This window comes from Seriola lalandi, unplaced genomic scaffold, assembly GCF_002814215.2.
Source record: "Seriola lalandi dorsalis isolate HSWRI2012SDOR001 ecotype SW California unplaced genomic scaffold, Sedor1 jcf7180002054267, whole genome shotgun sequence".
NCBI lineage: Eukaryota > Metazoa > Chordata > Actinopteri > Carangiformes > Carangidae > Seriola > Seriola lalandi.
In genome coordinates this window covers 936053-955576 of record NW_019524820.1, presented here as the reverse complement: position 1 = coordinate 955576, position 19524 = coordinate 936053, and the positions used below count along the sequence as shown (strand labels likewise).

At 40.4% G+C, this 19524-nt stretch overlaps 2 protein-coding genes across 3 annotated transcripts; one reads left to right on the top strand and one right to left on the bottom strand.

The window, feature by feature from the left end:
- Positions 1-162: 162 nt before the first annotated feature.
- On the bottom strand, positions 163-7263 carry scyl3 (SCY1-like, kinase-like 3). 2 transcript variants are annotated; one of them, XM_023405226.2, is made up of 14 exons: positions 6955-7263; positions 6649-6833; positions 6002-6187; positions 5710-5823; positions 5525-5581; positions 5340-5442; positions 5055-5166; positions 4894-4971; positions 4416-4555; positions 4120-4310; positions 3651-3822; positions 2554-2724; positions 1652-2460; positions 163-776 (listed from the first exon to the last, which is right to left on the bottom strand). In XM_023405226.2, the coding sequence occupies exons 2-14, from the start codon at positions 6811-6813 to the stop codon at positions 714-716; spliced, it is 2361 nt and encodes a 786-aa protein (XP_023260994.1). In that variant the 5' UTR covers positions 6814-6833; positions 6955-7263; the 3' UTR covers positions 163-713. The 2 variants fall into 2 exon arrangements, with proteins under 2 accessions (XP_023260994.1, XP_023260995.1); XM_023405227.2 differs by having other exon boundaries at positions 6978-7263.
- A 1687-nt stretch (positions 7264-8950) lies between these two features.
- Positions 8951-14798, top strand: lpxn (leupaxin). The gene is made up of 9 exons (XM_023405228.2): positions 8951-9100; positions 10113-10198; positions 10357-10424; positions 10859-10961; positions 11170-11427; positions 11658-11831; positions 12308-12389; positions 12504-12652; positions 14329-14798. Exons 1-9 carry the CDS (start codon positions 9088-9090, stop codon positions 14593-14595), a joined length of 1200 nt encoding a protein of 399 aa, XP_023260996.1. The 5' UTR covers positions 8951-9087; the 3' UTR covers positions 14596-14798.
- Positions 14799-19524: the final 4726 nt, after the last annotated feature.

Genomic DNA, 19524 nt, shown 5'->3' with positions numbered 1-19524 from the left:
GTAAAAAATGTCTTTATTGAGAACCCATACTGAGTCAGGCTTTTCTGTGGGCTTGCTTTGCTAAAGTCCATTACTGTATAGATCCAAGTACATAGTGTCAGTAGTCCTGAGTAACTGCAATCGCTTTATAGCTAATTTCTCATCAAACAGAACAGGGCCATATTTAGTACAGTAAAATCTTTATTTCACCAGCAACCAAAAAGCTACTAATAAATTAGGTAATTCCTATTCCACATTCATTCAAAGTGCAAGCCTTCTGTAAATCAAACCTAACACATTTTGGACAAGTTGCATCCTACCAAAAAGTGTCTTGATCTTAATGCCAGTAGTGAAGTTGGCACATTTAGAAGAAAAAAAAAAAAAAAAAAGAAGCAGATGAAACAGGATGACATTCACCTCTGATTAAGATCCTCATTGATTTCTAGGTGACATAAATCATTTGGCAAACTATTAAAAGCGACTTCATTTGTCCAAGTCTGCCAATATCTGATAAGCAGCCAATCCTTCCATTTTAATGAACATACTGATAATAAATGTCCAGGGACCAAGAGAATAGGATTTAAAATGTTCTAGCCCATCCCTGTCATTATTATTCTTACTGCCTCATGCTGCTAAAAGAGCTGGAGCAGCAACCAGTTGGCTGTAATTTGGCGCTTCAAGAAGTCCAGTGATCAAGTCTTTTGCTCCAGATAAACCAGACGGATCAGTTGTCATCACCAGGCACTCTCATCCTCCCAGTTCAGGTCATCTCCATCTCCCCAGCCATCTGTTTCCATCTTTGAGAGAAAACGGAAAAAAAGTAAAGCATGAACAATCAGAGGTAAGTTTGTAAATGGAAAGAAACTCTTGGAAGCCTATTCAATCATTTAGAGCAGTGGTTCTCAAAGTTGGATACTTGAGGGGGTTCCTGGGGGTCCCCAGCAAAAGGTGGAATAATTTATTTTCACTTTAATACCAATAGGTAAAATAATGGCAGAATGTATGGCTACCTTGGTATTGATCTTCCAAAGACTTTCTGTAATAAAGCATCTACAAGCAAAAATCTTATCAGATGGGGGTCCATGATCGAATTTGTGTCACGACAGAAAAGGTTCATTACATACATTAGGGTTTTTGGCTCTCGTATAACAATTCTAAGTGCTTCCAACAGTAAGCACTTTTATACTAAACGGATGTACATTCAGACAAAGGGGTGCTCTTCCTGACTAAACAAACGAGGGAATATCTATTTAATGTAGTGCTTCCCCACAAGGGGTTGCAGGATTAATACTGGGGTAGCGAATAAGATGAAAGTAGAATTCCACTATGCAAATTATGATCCTGGATTTGTTCTTGAATCTCCAATATCAGAATAAAACAGAGGAGAGAAAAATTTGCAATTTGATTCACAACTTATAAACATGCACCCTATGGTGAGCGGTTGCAGCGGACATTGCTTCATATTTAGAGATCACGATGAAAAAAAGCTTTGGAACCCAATATTAATAGAAATATTCTATCTTTTCTTATGTTGTATTTAAATACTTAAAGTCTGTTTAAAGTATTCAGGCACATTAATTTGCCCTTCTTCCACCTTCAAAACCAGATCCCATCAAAATCCCAGAGAACAAAATCTGAAAATGTCACCCTTCATAACACCACACACACTCACCTCTGTCAGGTTGGCAGCTGCGAACTTGGCAGTGAGTGTTATGGTATCGATGGATGAGTCAACCTGCAGAGATTTATTGTTTACTGAAGACAATGCAGACAGTCCCGCATCGCTCACACTTTCTTCCAGTGGCAGCAGAGCTGGAGAAGACATCTTGATGTCCGGCACCATGTCAGCAAACAAATCCAGCTCTGGGTCCTGCTCTACCTTTTTCTTCACCTTAATTGTGAACTCCTCCCCTAAACCTCCTATCCCACCATTCTTTTGTGGCACTGTAGGTTTGGGGTTCGGGTCAAATGGACTGTGTGATTTCTCAGAGTCCCTCTCCTCTTGAGCCCAGCCATTGTCCCATGAGGAAGTGATCCTGCTCTGTGTGGATTGTCGCAATGTGGAGGTCAGCTTTAGGGGTTTAGAGGACCCCAATCTCAGTGCTTCAGGAGCATGTTTTACAGGTGACGTAGTACTGCCCCCTCTGGGTGGTGTGAGTATAGCTGGGTCTGATAAAGGAGCAGTAGGGGAAAGATCTGAGGTATGTTCAGTGTCCTCAAAGTCGTCCCACGGCTCCTCCTCCATGTTCTGGTGTGAGTGTGGCTGTCTGCTTCTGCCTGGATCTATTTTTTCTGACGCCTGAATGTGGATCTGGACTGACTGTCCACCTCTGTTCTCGCTTTCTTCGGGGTCGCTCCAGTCAGGCCAGTCTTCCACGGGGCCTTCTAGTCTGTCTGGCTGCTCTGGGCTGTATGACAGTGGCTCCATCTCATTGTCCTGATGAAGGCTGTTCAAAGGAAGAGTCATCTGTCTACTCACATCTGAAACACACAAGAGAGAAAGCAGATGGAGCTTCAGGCACAATAATTCCAAACTGTTAATTAAAATAAGTAGTATGAAGGGTGGTGTCCTACCTGATTTTGGTGCCAGGGGGTAGCTTTTTGGCGTCTCCCTACTACCTGCTAAACTATTCATATTACCCAGGACCAAGCCTTCAGTCCCTGACGGTCTGGGGAATAAATTCAGGATTTTGGAAGGCTGGGCCAACTGAGGCGGGGAAACTCCAACAATATGGACAGGTGAAGCTAAAAAAAAAAAAAATAGAGATTGTTGAGAAGTGACTAAATGTTGCCTTTAAAAAAAAAAAAAAAAAAAAAAAACTTTCCCCATTCCATGAATTATGTGCCGAGTCTGCAGATCTTTTGCAACAACACACTTTACTACTTTTTATTTTTAAATACTTTTTTTTAATGCTTGGCTACTCAAGAGCAACTTGGTTATACAGTTGTTGTTAATGGCAAGTGTGATGTTCAATTTTTCAAATCCAGATTTTCTAGTTTGGACCAGCCCACTGGGAAAACCTGTTCCTTGAAGCAGTGAGGCGATCAATAAGACATCATTTGGCAGACGTAAACATTGTTACAATACGCCGATCCCAATGCTCTGTGCTTCCTCATGCTTTCAAATTATCCAAAATACTGCTGTAAGGGTTCTTCCTGCAGCTATATTAGTTTGACCATTAGTTTGACTACAGCATGGTTTGATCATTATATTGCTGAACATTTGCATAAACTTACTTGAGTTACAACTTCTATGATTTTCTGTTTACTACTGACAACTATTCTTAATAGCTTTTTTGATAAGTTGCAGGATCATAGAGCTTAGACTAGTAGGCTTCTATTCTAGTTCACCAATTTAAAATACCTAGACCAGCTGGGAAACAAATGTATTTCTTGCCACCTCAACAGCTGCCTCTGAACAAAACATCTGGCCAAAAACCTCAATGCATAAAACAGTAGCAAAGTTTGTGTAAAAACAACAGTAAAGTGTACACATTGCATATCAATATGTGCTGTGGCACAGTAAAATTCTGAGGAAGCATGACTGTATGAAGCTGAAATGTTTGTATTATATACAATATAATGTATCTACATACAGTTATTGCTATTCAAAGCATTATTGATACATCATCTTTCATTGTTATTGTCATTATTAGGACAGGGTTGCTTACTTTCAGGCGTGACCTCTGTAGACTTGGTGAAGTTGGGTGTGGTGCGTTTAAAGACCTTGGTTCTCTCTCCTCCAACCACCACTTGAGCTCCTAGCAAAGGCACCAACACTGCCAGGCTCTGCAGCGTCATGGCAACCAGAGAATCATTGGTGTCTCTCATTCCTAACAAAACCTGTAGCCACAGACAAACAAAGATATTATGTAACTAGAAGAGAATACTGACATTTATGTCCACCCAGCCCTTATTCACTTTTGCTTCCAGGTTGTATGCTAAACTGATCTAATCTCCTCCAGGCTCTAGCTCTTTAAGTAGTGTTCACACATGAGTAGTATCGATCCTCTCATCCAAGGAAAAAAGTGAATAATTTCCCAAAATGTCAAACTATTCCTTTAAAGTTAACTAAAATGTTCACCATTGATATCAAAGTCAATGTTGTGCTACATTGTCAACATTTTGCCAACACTCCACCTGAGGCAGGATCTGGCTTTTGAGCTCATCGTGGGAGAAGAACTCAGCATAGATGTGGATGTGACCCAGTAGCACGACCCGCACGTGTTCCTCGTTGACCTTGAAGAGCTTGAGAAGCTGAGGAATCACATGTTTACGGTAAAGGGTCACAGACAGCAGGCATTCTTCACTGCTACCACCACCACTGGAATCTGTCAACACAAATTAGATAAAAAGCAACATCCAATTTCAGTTTTACACATCTTTCTCTTATTAGTTATTATTAGCAGATAGAGTCTAATAAAATGCCATCTTACCCTGCTTTGGCCTTAGAAGATGAGGAAGGAAGCTTTTGACAGCCATGGGTTCTGCAAAAACGAGAGAGTTGAGGAGTTTGGGGACAAGGCGTGCAGCTATCAGCTCTTCAGGGAGACTCTGGACCCGGTCTAAAAGAAACCTACACAACAAAACACAACCAGTATGTTAAGGGATCCTTGTCAAAATGAGGTCTAGTTAAAATGATGCATTATTTATTCAAAGGAATGTATGGGACACACTATATCAACTCCCCAATCGTAGTCATCCTCAACTGACAATGTTACACAATTGCATGAAAACAGGAAATTCTAAGAGACTTATATATAACTAAATGTCTAAAAGTGTGGATTACCTTGGTGAACAATATGATACTATATGATAACATGACACGCTATGTTTTGCATGAACACAATGCACATACAACAAAAGAGCACACTGAATAATTAGAAAAACGAAGAACAGCACATTGTTTCTCACTTGAAGAATTCATTCTTTTCTTCTTCCGTCTTCAACGTCAGGCTCTTGAGAAAATTCATCACTTCCAGGAAGTCATTCCTATTCATCGAAAAACACAGTTTGAAAATAAATAATTTTCAGTATGTTCTGGTGACAACAACAGTAAACATGATTACACAAACCTGAAAAAGTCATGAGTCAGCAGGGAGCTGAGTGGAGGTCGAGACAAGGGGTCAGAGTTCAGCAGGCCTGCATGCAGGGTCTTCTTCAGGCTGTCAGACAGCTCCTGCGACACTGGAAACAATGAAGGAAAGAGAGGTGTGAACAAGTGTATGAGAAGGTACACCAATCAGCCATAACATTAAAACAGGTACCTGGTTTTAATGTTGTGGCTGATTGGTGTATATACAGGCAAAATTTGACAAGATCAAGATAAGGTTTAAGGTCACAAGTTCATCTCTACTCACCATAGCCATTCAGGAGAGGGATAAGGGTCTCCACCATCGTTCCAAAAGAGTAACAGTCCCGAGAGTGAGCGTTTTTATCCTGAAGCATTTTAAAGTCCTCAACCTATGAACAACATGTTTCATGAGTAATGAAAACACAAGGGGAACTGATTCCATTTTTCCACCATGACTTTTTATCTGCCTACCTGCTCTTCTGGAGGAATACAGCTCGCCTCTCTCACATTCTGAATGCTTGTGAGAAACTGAGGAGATCAAGAAAACCAAAACATAAAACTGATATACGGGAAACTGAATATTTTTTAGGAAACAAAAAAGAAAAAAGAAAAAAAAGGATTCTTCGTAATAGATTTGTTTTAATTCTACCTCTTACCTCTGGAGTTGCTTCAGAGAACTTGCAGACAGTCTCCATCCCTCCCAGTTTCCAATGACCATCTTCACTGACATAGACAGATGAAATGCAGACATTGTTGTGGCTTGATTTGCCCTGGTGGAACAAGAAGATAGGTTAGGAGCCACACCAGATTGCTTATGACCAGAAACATGAAAAAACAAACCTCAGCAGTCACTTTCAATAACTTTTATTCATGTTCATCTTTATTCGTGTTAAACCTGCTGGGTCGTCCAGCACCCACAGCAACTCTTTCATGCTTCTTTTTGCTCACCCTCTCGTGCAAAAAGACAAGTGCCTGCAGGAGGTCATAGATGCCTGCGCAGATTTCCTCTGGGGAGAGGCTGTCCAGCAGCAGCTCCAGGGGCTGCACACGTTCTGTCACTAGGTGGATGCCACCGTCCTGCACTGAGCAGGACAGGAAACGTAGCAGACAAGGGTGCCTCAAGGTCTTCAGGTGCTGCAGGAAATTAAAGCATTCATTTATTTCTCATTTAAAAATAAAGGTGAATGTCAGACAACTGGTGGAGAATCTACAAGTAGGAACTGATTATGCAGCTTCAGTGACAAAATCACTAATTTGCAACTTGAATCAAAAACAGACTGCTGGCAATGTAAAGCATAAAGCCATATTTTGGTGACTTTTTTCCTATACAGATGCAAAATGCTTTACCTGTATGAGGGAGTTCAACTTCTTTGTTTGCAATGTAATGTTAAGATGTTCCTTTCTGATAAATATTGCTTCACTACTGCAGCGGTATTCTGGTGTCCATTTGGAGTGGGCACTTGTATGTGTAAGACAAATCTACTACTACAACAACCACCACTACTACTACTACTACTACAACAACTACAACTACTACTGTAACACAGCTCCGGCCAGTGTGATATGGTAACAGGAGGAGGCTTCAGCCTTACTACCTTGGCAGCTTTGTTGACTTTGTCTTCATTGCCACGCTTGTGAACAAACACAGAAGCGGGCTTTCCATCCTGGAGCACCGCCGAGTACATAGTGAGTCCGGAGGGCAAGGTGAGGAGCGGTTCCTCCAGGATGCAGCTCCTCACCGCGCTGCTCTCCGCACCCATGGCCGCGCTCGTTCCCCGACCTGTAGGGTAATTTGAGGGGAGACAGGGGGACGTGAAACACGGCCAACCACGACATGTTGCAGTGCGAGGTTGTAAGCTCTTACACACACAGTTATAAGCTCTAGCTTTATCAATGAATACCTGTTTAACTGGACTGGACGTACCACCGCTTTGTGGCAAGTTAGCTGCAGCTGGTGTTGGTTGCCTTGCTGGCTAACCTCGGTGCTACGTTAGCCACCTGGTCATTGCTATCCTTGTCGCTCGCCCTTTCGCCTCCAAACAGTCATGCCAATCGCGATGTGGCACAAAATGTTTTTTTTTTTTACAAAATTATCAAACTGTTGTTAACAAAATTGCACAAGTTTATTCCTATTCACTGCTCGTCAAATCAACTATGCTAACGTGGAGCAAAAGCTGCGCTGTAAACACGGACCTTTCCGGTAAAAGGCGAAACCACAGAACAGGGGACAGCATTACTTTAAAAAAGGCTAGAAGTGGACCATTGAAGCTGATTTTCTCATAGTTTTGGGAAAATACCATTACAGAGTGCCAGTTTCATAACATGTAAACATAAGATTTTACATTAATCTGCGTCGTTTTACATTTTAAATTCTTATAAAACCAAATAGACCCCTGCTTTAAATCTAATGGTTGCAACCAGAGTGGTGCGAGACGACGCAGGTAAGGCTATGTGCGCGCTGAGGTGATTGTCATATGGTGACTGAAATGAAAATAGAAACTGTTGGAATCAGGCTAAGTAAACTTCCCGACAGCCTGTGCTGCCTGGGTGTTAGTAAATGTGAGTGTATGGTCCTTGTGTTGGGGTGACCAGTGTGACAGGGAGCTGTTAAAAAGCCCTACATTAAAAACCAAACCAGATGACACTTTTACCACTTTGCCCTGAAATTCATCTGGTGATTAAAGGGACAGTTCTTCAAATTCTGCAGTGGCAAAGAATTATATTTATTCCAATATGTAAACACCAGTGCAATATTACAGTTGAAAGCATGGTTGGATTACTGAATAGGCCCACCAGGCACAGGCTTAGGAGCCCAAAGAGACAGAGGGTCCCTGGCATGTCACACTTCACTTCACAGGAAGGGGCTTCATTTGAAGGCTTGTTTTGAGTGTTTTTTGCATCATTGAACAAATGGTATAAACACTGTTTATGTTATGGAATTTTCTATTCTATTACATTAGTGTCATTTATCTATTATTGGTAAATGAGGTTGAGTTTCATGGCATGTGGTGGCACTCATGGCCACATGCCACATAGAAATGTTAAATCTACAAAAGTGCATTTCAACTTTAAATGTTATATTTCGTATGTGTGTGTAGCCTGTCTAGGCTAGCCTACTGTATATTAATGAAGTAAACCATAACAACATTAATAAAAGCTATATTGATATTGATAATTAATTAGGCCTAGTGAATCAGTGCACTGAAATTTCAAGTTAAAGTTACATATATATTACATATACTGTATGAAAACAGTATGAAATATCAAAGAAATTATATATATATGAAATGCTGAACATGTTTTATCAGAAAGTGGTGGCCAGTGTACTCTTTTATGCAGCATAAAAGACAGCAGCATGTACGACATGAATACATAGAGACTGGACAAGCTGGTAAAAAAGGCTGGGTCTGTGCTTGGCAGGAGTCTGGACTCACTCAGGACTGTTGTGGAGAGACACATGCAATGTAAGATGGAGGCCATCTTGGGCAATACCAAACCAACATCTCCACAACATTCTGTCAGGACAGAGAAGCAGCTACAGAAGCAAACGTCTCATCAGAACAGAGAGGTTCAGGAGATCCTTTGTTCCCACTGCCATCAGACTATACAACACCTCAGCCAAATGATGTGGACTAATCTAATTATTATTCTTTATTTATATAAACTTATTATTAATCTTATCAGCAATGAGCTAATGGACCCATGAATTTCCCCAAGGGGATTATATATATATATATATATATATATATATATATAGCATTTCTTTGCCTTTGAAAAGTACTACACTTACTGAGCACAAAACACAGCTGTTATCTCAACTGGTATCTCACTTAAGAAATCGCTCTTGGTTTCCTGTTCACCAGGAAACCGCTACATCTCATATGGAAATGTTTTGATTCAGTAACAAAGAAACACCAACCATTTTCAGAGGAAGTGACGGTTTTGACAAGATGAGAAATAACCTTAGTAACTAACCAGCAGCAAAAAAAACCACACTCACTCAAGCAAGTTTTGTGCTGAGATCAGGAACCAGCATGGATGAGCTTGGTAAGACAACTTTTTATCAGTCTGTGTTTTACACTGTTGATTGTGTGAAATGGATCAGGGAGCAGACAGTGTTGTTAATTTGATCCTGCCAGTGCAATGTGCCACAATTTACAACTGACTCAGAAACTAGAAGTGAAATGAAGAAGTGATTATGGAATAAGATCAGAGTGCCTTACGTGTTCTGTGACTCTAATACAGTACACTCTAAGAGAAGTATTTACTGCACTTGGTGATACAGTGATGTAAGTAATTTAATTTGATTTAATAAGTAATGAAAGTAATGTCCTTCTTGTTACATACTATCTCTTACTTTGGTTTTTCATTTAATTACTGACATTTTATCCAGGACTCTTAAAACTCTGATCTGAACAGATTATCAAGGCAAAATAAAGCTTAAACAAATTACAACAGATAAAAGATAGGACTCTATTGGTAATCTAAACTTATAACTTGTGTCTTACAAGAAATAAAACAATTTGTTTTAATTTCAAGATTCTGTAAAAGTATTTTTTTCTGAGATGTGAAGACTCAGAGAAGAAGAACCTGATTAGATTTGCAAAGACAAACGTGCTAAAAGTTAATAATTTTCCCTGTTCTTTTCAGCAGCCATGTTGTCTGCTTCCCCAGATACCCAAATACTTCAATATCTTCCTATTTTCTTATATGTGTGGGTTTACATTGTGAGGAGACTCGAATCTGGGTTTACATTTGTGAGTGTTACAACATTATTTCAAGTTTCACTTCTGCACCACGATGTTGCACCATCAGTTCCTGAGGAAGCTGACTTGCATGAAGCAACCTCAAACCTTGATCTGTATATTAAGGCGCACTCTGTATCAGTTCACAGGAAATATTTCACTGCACTGTGCTACACATGCTCTGGTTAAGCAATAAACACCTAGAGAGAACACTGTGTTTTATTGGTTGTGTGAATACTGTACTGTATATGTCCGTATGAGTATTTATGTTCATATGTGTGGTTGCAAGATTTATGGCCTATGTCCTCCCACAGATTTGCTGTTGGAAGAGCTTGCCCTGAATCCAGCAGGTTCAGAGAGCGTCAATGAAAACAGGGGGAATGATACAGCTGATGGAGAGGTGAAGAAAAAACCACAATAATTTAATTTCAATCAACCAGTTGACAAGATAACATCTGCAGAAACAATGTTTTTCAGCAAATTAGATGATGACATTTATTTGTAATCTTAGCACATCAATCACTGAAACTCCAGTACATTTTGATTGCATGTCCGCAGGTACCAGGCGCAAGCTATGCTGGACTTATCAAGAATGAAAAAAGCTCAGTCTGCTCAAATGTCTACAGGTGAACCACACCCTGATCGACATTATCACTGAGTAAACAGCATAGAGGAAACAGAGGATACCGGAAATTAATCAATATTTTGTGGTTGTTTTTTCACTTTTAAACCACATTAATACACACAAAGATTTACTGCCTTATGTCTACTTTGAACTTTAATACCAGGACTATTTTTACTAGAATATTTCACAGATCTCATGTAAGAGCAGATTTAAAAATTGACTAGTTCTGTATGGTCTTTGTAGATTTGTGTCATTACTACTGTTTCAAGGGTTTTCTTAAAATTATAAAACCACATTACACAATGTTAAAAACATCATCAAGTACCTTGGGTTATGCTCAGAGACAGTTCAGTTGGGCAATACATACTGTCACAAATGTACCATTAATATGAATTAACAGTAGTCCTGTCTAATCTGCCTCTGGCTGGGATTTAGTGATCTGCCAGCTCCTGTTGCAGCTTCCTTGGAGCCTGACTCACCCACTAAGGAGCTGGACTCCATCTTGCAAGACCTGATGTGTCTGGGAGAGGGAGAAGAGGTCAGTACACTTTAAGTGCATGTCAAATGTTTCAAACATGAGTGAAGTGAACCAGGTTTAACAGCAGAGGGCAGTATTGTACTAATCTCAACATTGCACAGTCTCATGTAATAGAATTTCAGTATAGAAGGTTCTTAAGCACTGACCCTTTTTTTCATATACCAGCTAAAAACAATAGATGTCTGTGTTTATTTGTATCATTTTTTAGATTCCATCGTCTTCAACGACCCCGCCACCACTTATACAAAAGCAGTCCATGAAAAGGAAAACAGAAGGTGGACAACAGGAGAACAAGGAGAGCAGCGGCAGCACGGCAGGTTCAGATACGAAGGCCTCGACCACGAGCAAGAAAACAGATGCTATAGATGACTTGCTCGGAGGGCTGAGCTTTGACTTGGAGAAGATTGGCGTACGCACCACGGCCAAGGGCCACTGTGCTTCCTGCAACAAATGCATTGTGGGAAAGGTACAGTAAGTCACATTAACAAATGGGCAAGCATTTTAAATACATGTATTGTAGATTTAGAAATCCGCGTAACAGAAAAGGATGTTTTTTTTTTGTTTTTTTTTTTACATATCTTTCTTACAGGACAAAAAAAAAAAGAGAATTTAGCATTATTGTGTCAAATTGTGGCAATTTAGACAACATGCTGCTTGTTCTGTCATTTACTTTTGTTTTTCATCTCTGTTCTCCAGATGATCACAGCACTGGGTGAAGTGTGGCACCCTGAACACTTTGTGTGTGTGGTCTGTAAGACTGAGCTGGGCACCACAGGCTTCTTTGAGAGAGAGGGGCGACCGTACTGTGACAAAGACTACCATCACCTCTTTTCTCCTCGTTGTGCTTATTGCAAGGGGCCCATTGTGCAGGTGGGAAAGGAGCCATTCATTTACAATCATATCACGCTTATAGAGAGACAGAACAAAGATCTCTTATACCTAAATGCCTCACCAATTAAACTTCAGCTCTCCCTTTGTGTTTGGATTCATACACTAATTTGTTCTGTCATATATTACATCCATTAGTTTACACAATAATCCTTTGAAGACTGGATGATGACATACAGTAGTATGTAGTTAATTTTTCTAAAAGTATCCCACATGTCATCTTAATAAGTAAAACACAAAACCATATTGGGGTTCTGCAGACTGAGGTTTCCAAATGATGCAGACCAAGTCATTAATCAGAAACTAATACAGCTTCTCCTGTGATTCACTTTATGTGTTTTACAATCCGCATTTTTGTGCTTCCTGACATCTGAACATGTGAGATGAGAAAAACCATACTAATCCTCAAAGGAAGTAAAAGCATGATGTAATATTTCTATATCTGGCTGGTTTACCAGAACATTCTGACAGCCCTGGACCAGACCTGGCACCCCGAGCACTTCTTCTGTACACACTGTGGAGGGCTGTTTGGATCAGAAGGTGACAGGCTTGTACATTAATTTCTCTCCACTGGAAAACCACAACTTCAACAAAATTTGCAAATGATTTAATGGTAACTTGCAATGTCTCCTACGTATCTTATACTTGTCCTAGGATTCCAAGAGAAGGATGGAAAGCCATATTGTTGCAAGGACTTCTACCACCTCTTTGCTCCAAAGTGCTCAGGCTGTGGGGAGTCAGTGAGGGAGAACTACCTGACTGCAGCCAATGGCACCTGGCATCCAGAGTGCTTCGTCTGCGCAGTGAGCCTCTTACCTCAGACCACACATACTGCTCTGGCTCGCACACAAGCCCGAGTATAAATGAGAAAGATACCCACACATTTGCTTTATTTGCAACATTTCAACCACAAGGCTGATGAAAACCGTATGCCTGATGAATACGATGCGGTTGAAATGATGCAAATAAATCAAGGAAACCATATTCCTCAGTGTGGGTATCTTTTACATTCTCTTCTAACCCACTTGTATTCAGCATCTGGTCAAAAATGTTTCAGTGTGCAGCCTGTCTTCTGCTTTACTTACATCAGATGCTCTGAGTAGATACAGTATGTTCTGATATTAGGCAGCAACTTCAACTTAGTATTTTAAAGTACCTAAAAAGTTATTCTTGCAGAAATACATTGCACATAAATCTGAACATGAAATACATAAAAATACACTGTTCTTATAAGCTACCGCTCAAAATTACAATTAACAGCATCACATAAAATATGGAATAAATATGAAATACATCCACCTAATTGTTACCGCAGTTATATGTCTCACCATTAGTCACCATTCTGTCTGTTAGCCTAAATCTATCTCCAGAGGGCAGGAAGTCAAACTCTCCACAAAGAAGTGGACACTCCAAAGTGGCCGAGCCTTTCTAATCAACCCCCTGTTTAAAATAAATGAGCATGTTCATACAGTCTAGCCCTTCTTGGTCACTCTCACTGAGCTGTGCTGCAGCCTTGTCTTGGCAATAGCAGAACCATACCATGAAATGTTTAAATATGATTACTCTTCTCAACCATACTTAAACCAGTAGGGTTTAGAAGAGAGTCATTAGCTTCCTACAAACCCCAAATGAGTTGAGGTTCCTCTGGAAGTAGAGTTGCTGCAGACTGCAATGGTATTCTCATCAAATGTCATAGTTTTTAGTGCTGTTATGTTTTGAGAAACAGTTGTCACCGACACTGAACAAAACAGGCCCTTAATTCTCACAGGCGACATTTTGATTTGTTGAACACACTGATTAATGGATTATTCCATTCAGGTGTTCCAAGGCTGTGGCGTTGGACATGCTGGCCCACTGTCATGGCCTACTGGCTCATATGAATGGAACAGAGCCACCACTAATGTTAAGAGTTACACCTGTTCTTTTGCTGCCTTGACAAGTCAAGATGTCTGCCAAGAGAGATTTCTGTAACCATATGCAGCTTCACTTCTGTACGGATCCATTTAGTTTATATTCTAGCATTCATTAACAGATTGTTAACAGAAACACAGATTTAATTCTCTTATAGCTTTCCTTTAGTTACATAAAAAAAAGGCCATGTCAGTAATTTTGCAGCACTGTCATTAGATTATATAGCTATACTTTACATTACAGATGACCATTTTGCAGAGCATACCAGAGGATACGTTCCTTGTTAAATATGTTCACTAATTACCCACTCCAATTTTCATACAGTACTAAAGCCATGGTGTGCTTTGGAAAATAACCAACAGTAATATTGGTGTGCATGTGGCGAAATCATGAAAAATCACTGGTTTGGTCCTTTAAAAGCAAACTTCCTCTCCAAATTTGACACTATTATCCTTCCTTCTCTGTTACCGTCTCTAACCTTTTTTTTTTTTTTTTAATCCTCCCTCCTGTCTTCCAACTTTTCCCACATCGTCTTTTCCCCATCTTCCTCCTCTGTCTCGATATGCAGGACTGTCTGAAGCCCTTCACTGATGGCTGTTTCATGGAGTTGGAAGGTCGACCCCTCTGCTCGGTGCACTTCCACTCCAGGCAGGGCACTCTGTGCGGCCACTGTAGTGAGCCCATCACGGGCCGCTGCATCTCTGCTCTCGATCGCAAGTTTCACCCCGAGCACTTCATGTGTGCGTTCTGTCTGCGGCAGCTCAGCCAAGGCATCTTCAAGGAGCAGAACGGGAAGCCGTACTGCTCGGGTTGCTTTAACAAACTCTTTGTGTGAGACATGAAGGACATAATGAACAAAAGATGCAACGGAAAAACAAATGAAATACTGCAGCACTGCCACTGTTGAGTTTATAATATCCTTGTCCATAGTATGAATGATATATCTAAATGACTATATTCAACTCTTACAGTACATTACATATCTGATCTGTTTTTACTTTGGTACAGATGAGCAATAAACCTTTCACTTTTTCAGTACATCATGGCCAAAGGTCAGCCGTCACTGTGATCTCTCAAAACACATTTTTGGACATAACTCACAAAATCATATGTTAATTTTGACACAATTTAACACAAATGTCTAATAGGTTACTTCACTTCATTGAGTGATGACCTTTTATATCCAAAGGGGGAAGTTGACCATATTTCCTGCAACTTTGCTGGTTGGCTGAAGCATACAATTGCAAGGCGGTAGGCGGTGCAAGTTATGAATATTGTCATGTGAAGTCCATTGCAGACTGTCCTATCACTTTGCCATCTGTACTGTGGCTGCAGACTGAAGTCGCTGATCTACTAGCTTAAACCTGGGCTGAAAAAGGTAAAGCCAGTGAGATAGCTCTTCAAGAAGGCCTAGGGCAATGATTTTTGGTTCCACCCAGTATTAATCAAAATGCGATTGGTTAATTCACCTGCCACTCTCTAAACAAACACATGCAACTATGGGGGCTTCAGGCCTTCTGTTTCGGTTATGAAGTCCTAACTAAAGTGTGAGCCAGCTATCCTTTTCTCTGCCTAGAGATAAAAACATCAACCAAAAAAAAGAAAAATCTGATTAGATAACTCTATGTTCATAGTTTTAGGACAGTAACCCTTTCATTTCTGAAGCAAAGATGAAGCTAAGATTTAAAAAAAAAGCTGATATGTTTTACCTCGTCTGAAGGGATAGAAGGCCCTGACAGTTCACCACTGGATCCAGAAATGATGGATTACACAATTAAAAGCGTGTCATAAGGAATGTGATGTCAGTTACTAATAGATATGTAAAAATATCAATGGAAAATGCTGCCATTGTAACATAATTAATGACATGGTTGTAAAACACAAGGAAAATACCTATTTCCCATGAGAAAAATACTGAAGAAACGTTTTACATATGTGAACTTTGGAAGGGTCTAAAAGGTGTGTTGCTGACACTTGGTCTAGATTTTATGGGATTTCATACATCATGATCACATAAAATTTATAAACGGAGAAAGAAAAACACAGAGGTGCAGGTTTAATCCGTGGTTTCCATTAAGCTATCCTCGGTTTGCTGTAAGACTTGGCAGAGCAGAGATACTCTGGCAGTAAGGAGCAGTTTGTCAAGGGGCTTGTCTATGTGGCCTGATAGCTTGTATTGGCATGGAGCTGGACTGGCATGGCATTGGACGTGCCAACCTGAGTCTCTTCTTACTCTGACTGACCATTTGGCCCCTTGCATGCAGTGGATCCAGACAACCTCTGGATTCTCCACACAGGGTCCTTTATAGCAGCCTGTGGAAGATTAATGGAGGTGGTGAGGTGAACAAAGGTGGTTTCAGAGGTGAAGAGTTCCTTCGCATCGCAGCACCTCTTCAGCAGCTTATTCTGACTGTTGAGGGATGAATCAACCACAAAGTGCTGTAATGCTTTAGAGAAAAATGATTTTTGGTGATATACTGTACCTTACATGTCTGGGCAGGTTTTGTTGTTGCCTGCCATTATTTTGTTCACTCCCACTTGAAAACTAATAGTGTGGATGATATGTAAGGGTGAGATACTTGTAGCACAGTCCAGTTCACTTCCATTAGGAGAAAATGTTTTATCTGTGCAAATGTTTGTATTGTTGTCAGTTCTGCAGAATCTCATCATAACAAAATCTGTGTTTTACACCAATACATATTACAATTTTCAAACTGCACAAATTGCAAGAAGCTCTTAAATCCAACTCAAGCAGATGTATATGCATGACGCTACAGAATTCACAGTTCCCTTCATCCCTGCATACATGTTCCCCTTTTCTTGTTTTATGTGTCTGATTTTGCAGAAAGATCAAATCTCTCCCAAACCTTTTCTCAGTATTCATCTCTGTAGGAATAAGTTCAGTGTTCTTGCCAAAGTCAAAATGTATCTTATCAAACAGTATCTTATCATCAGATGAACACTGGCTACTTTTTGTTGGCCCTGTTGGCAGCTTTCCTCAGCTTTTCTTCAAGCCACTTAGACTTGCTATGTGAAGTTAGTGTGTAAGTGAGAACGGAGGTGGCCATTAATCACGCTGTCATCGCTGTCAGACAAGGCCTTTCATGGTCTCTACAGAATATGGACCTTGCATCATGGAACGAGTGTGAATGTATCGCGTTCAGTCAAGATCCAAGATCGTAAGTGTTTAATGATCTGAGGGCCTTGTGCCCAAATTCCTACTGAACTCAAAGACATACTGTAATATTAAATGTTAGATATGTTTAAACACGCATGAGAGATTTGCATTTTGTGTTCTGAGATACAAGAGGAAGTGAACTTTCCAGCATGAACCATTCACAGAACAACGACTTGGATGTGATCTGACACTTTGGCATGTTACACAGCTGTAAAATTCCACATCATCACGTGGCTTGAGGACTGATATGTTCATTCTAGTATTCTTTTTTTTTTTCTTTCTGCACCATTCACTGTCACAACTGTATGCTATTACGAGTGGACTTAGCTGCCAAAACTGTCTTATGAGTGGGAATACTTGGTTAATACTGTCTTTCCTATATGGCATCAAAGAGCCATAAACTAGCGGCTATAGTTTAAATTTAGATTTGTTAAAAATCTCAGACACACTCACCCTAGCTGTCTAGTGTAGGCCTATTTACTGAAATACAGACAACACCAGAGCTATACAAAGCCTTAAACAGAAAAGTAAAAAACAAAATTATGATCCATGGAAAGACATTCTGGCATTCACTGAAAAAATATGAGTGTTATCATATGGCTGGGTGAATGGGGAGGAAAAGCGTTCTCTGGCACGTAGTAAAAATGAGAAAACATGAAATGTGAGCGGGGGTCTTTTTAAAAGGGTGGCGAATAAAGGGCCGTCTGTGGAAAGCAGAGAGAGTGTAACTCAGGTGACATTTACAGCAGTGAAACAGAGTACAAACAGTCTGGGAGCGCACTGGGCCATGAGATGGCAGCTAGAGCTCAATGGGGGAGGGAAAGGGAGTGAGGAGTATATTGGGACATAATGGATACTGGTGCTGAGGGAGGCAGGGTGAGGAGGGCAGCGGTTGAGGAGTGTAGTTGCAAGAGTTACCCCTGCGTGACACTGAAACCCAACACTTACGTTCCTCTCCTGTAAAATGGCTGTGTCTGTTAGGCCACCCCTGATTGGGACGGTGGGGCGGCCTGTCCGGAGCCGTACAGCCCCACTGTGGGTCACACCTGGCTGGCCCTGCCCTGCCCTGTAAACCCAGCAGCTCACATCTGCATTGAACCCATAACTGTCAGATAGGTCTTATGTACAGACGGACTCATTAATCAGTACATTTACTTACACACAGACAACTCCAGCTGCAAATCAGTCCTGACAATGTGAGATCACAGCTCTGGTAGGTGCAATAAAACATGGATGGATCAGATTACTGTAACATCATTACTAGGCATTTCCAAGCATGTACTAATGAACTTAACAGGTCACTGCGTCTGTTAGGGATATAAGTGAATGCAGATTCATTACTCTGAAACAAATCGCATTTACTTATCACTTTAACTTAACAATATATGACTTGACATGGTGAATTTGTGACAGAATTTGGAGATGATATGTACTCATCATTTTTCACAGTTTGATCACTTGACATAGGAGTCAGGACAAATCTGGTGTAAAAAACTTGGAAAATCCATTCAAAGTCCATTTAAATTAGCTGAATGACTATATTAGTGGTAATATTTGATTTTATTTTGATGTAACAGCCAGTGATTTTGCCTTTTTTTGACACTCTGTACTTTTTTTGCCATATGGGAAATATTGTTGCTGTCAGTAATTACTGATATTTCCAAGTCAGAATAAAAACTAGGAGGCTAATGTAAAAAAAATTTCTGACTCTGGTGCTCCTAATTATAGAACCCAGCATTAACACCTGTCCTTTCCAGTGGCCATCTTTATGTGTGATTAAAGATTATTTGAGGATAATGGTAAGTTCATTGTCATGACTCTATTAACAGCTGTAAGTGCTTCAGTGTGACTGTGGGAAATGATTCATTTGAACATGTTTGCTGAATGTCTTAGCTACGTTATGACCCGTAGAAAAACTGTCATCATAAAACTAAACAGCAGAGGCGAGACCAGAAGTTCGCTGTGACTTGAAAAAACAGAAAATTAAAACACTATGTGAAGAACTAAAGTCATCTGAGCTGGGAGGATCTCATGCATCCATCATTATTGGCTAAACATGTACATGTAAATTGCAGTGCTGGGCAATGCTTGTATGAAATAGAAGTGTTTCTGTGTGAGAGTTCAAATGAATGTGTTTTTAACAGCAAAGGAAAAGTGACAATTTCAACACCTCAGAAATTACTTCCACGCAGAGAGAAGTTGAGCTGGTGGCTCCACTTTTGGGTGTGTTTGTCTTGGCGTTCTGCTGATGCTGAGTGCAGGTATCACACCTGATTCATGACTGGCCGCTCTGTCCAAAAGGAACCTCTTGTTGTCCTTGGCCGAACACTGAGTGCTGCTTGCTATCTCACACTCTCTCACACACACCAGTAGGCATATGAATGCGCACAAGCAGCAATGCACGCACGCACGCACGCATGCACACACACACACACACACACACTACAACACACAACAAACTTGTAAATACTATTTATGGATTTTCTATTTATGCTGTCATGGGTTAAGTCACAGTTACACAGTTACACGTACAAGCACAAAAACACATGAATACAAATAGCTTCACACACACACGTACAAATACGC

What these genes read in the sequence shown, in the direction of transcription:
- lpxn (XM_023405228.2), top strand. An exon ending in GTCTGCTCAAATGTCTACAG is followed by an intron (nt 10,425 to 10,858) that starts GTGAACCACACC and finishes GCTGGGATTTAG; the next exon opens with TGATCTGCCAGCTCCTGTTG. An exon ending in ACAAATGCATTGTGGGAAAG is followed by an intron (nt 11,428 to 11,657) that starts GTACAGTAAGTC and finishes TCTGTTCTCCAG; the next exon opens with ATGATCACAGCACTGGGTGA.
- scyl3 (XM_023405226.2), bottom strand. Translation starts at nt 6,813, where the DNA reads ATGGGTGCGGAGAGCAGCGCGGTGAGGAGCTGCATCCTGGAGGAACCG. An exon ending in TTGTCTTTTTGCACGAGAGG is followed by an intron (nt 5,824 to 6,001) that starts GTGAGCAAAAAG and finishes TTGTTCCACCAG; the next exon opens with GGCAAATCAAGCCACAACAA. An exon ending in CTGACTCATGACTTTTTCAG is followed by an intron (nt 4,972 to 5,054) that starts GTTTGTGTAATC and finishes TTCGATGAATAG; the next exon opens with GAATGACTTCCTGGAAGTGA.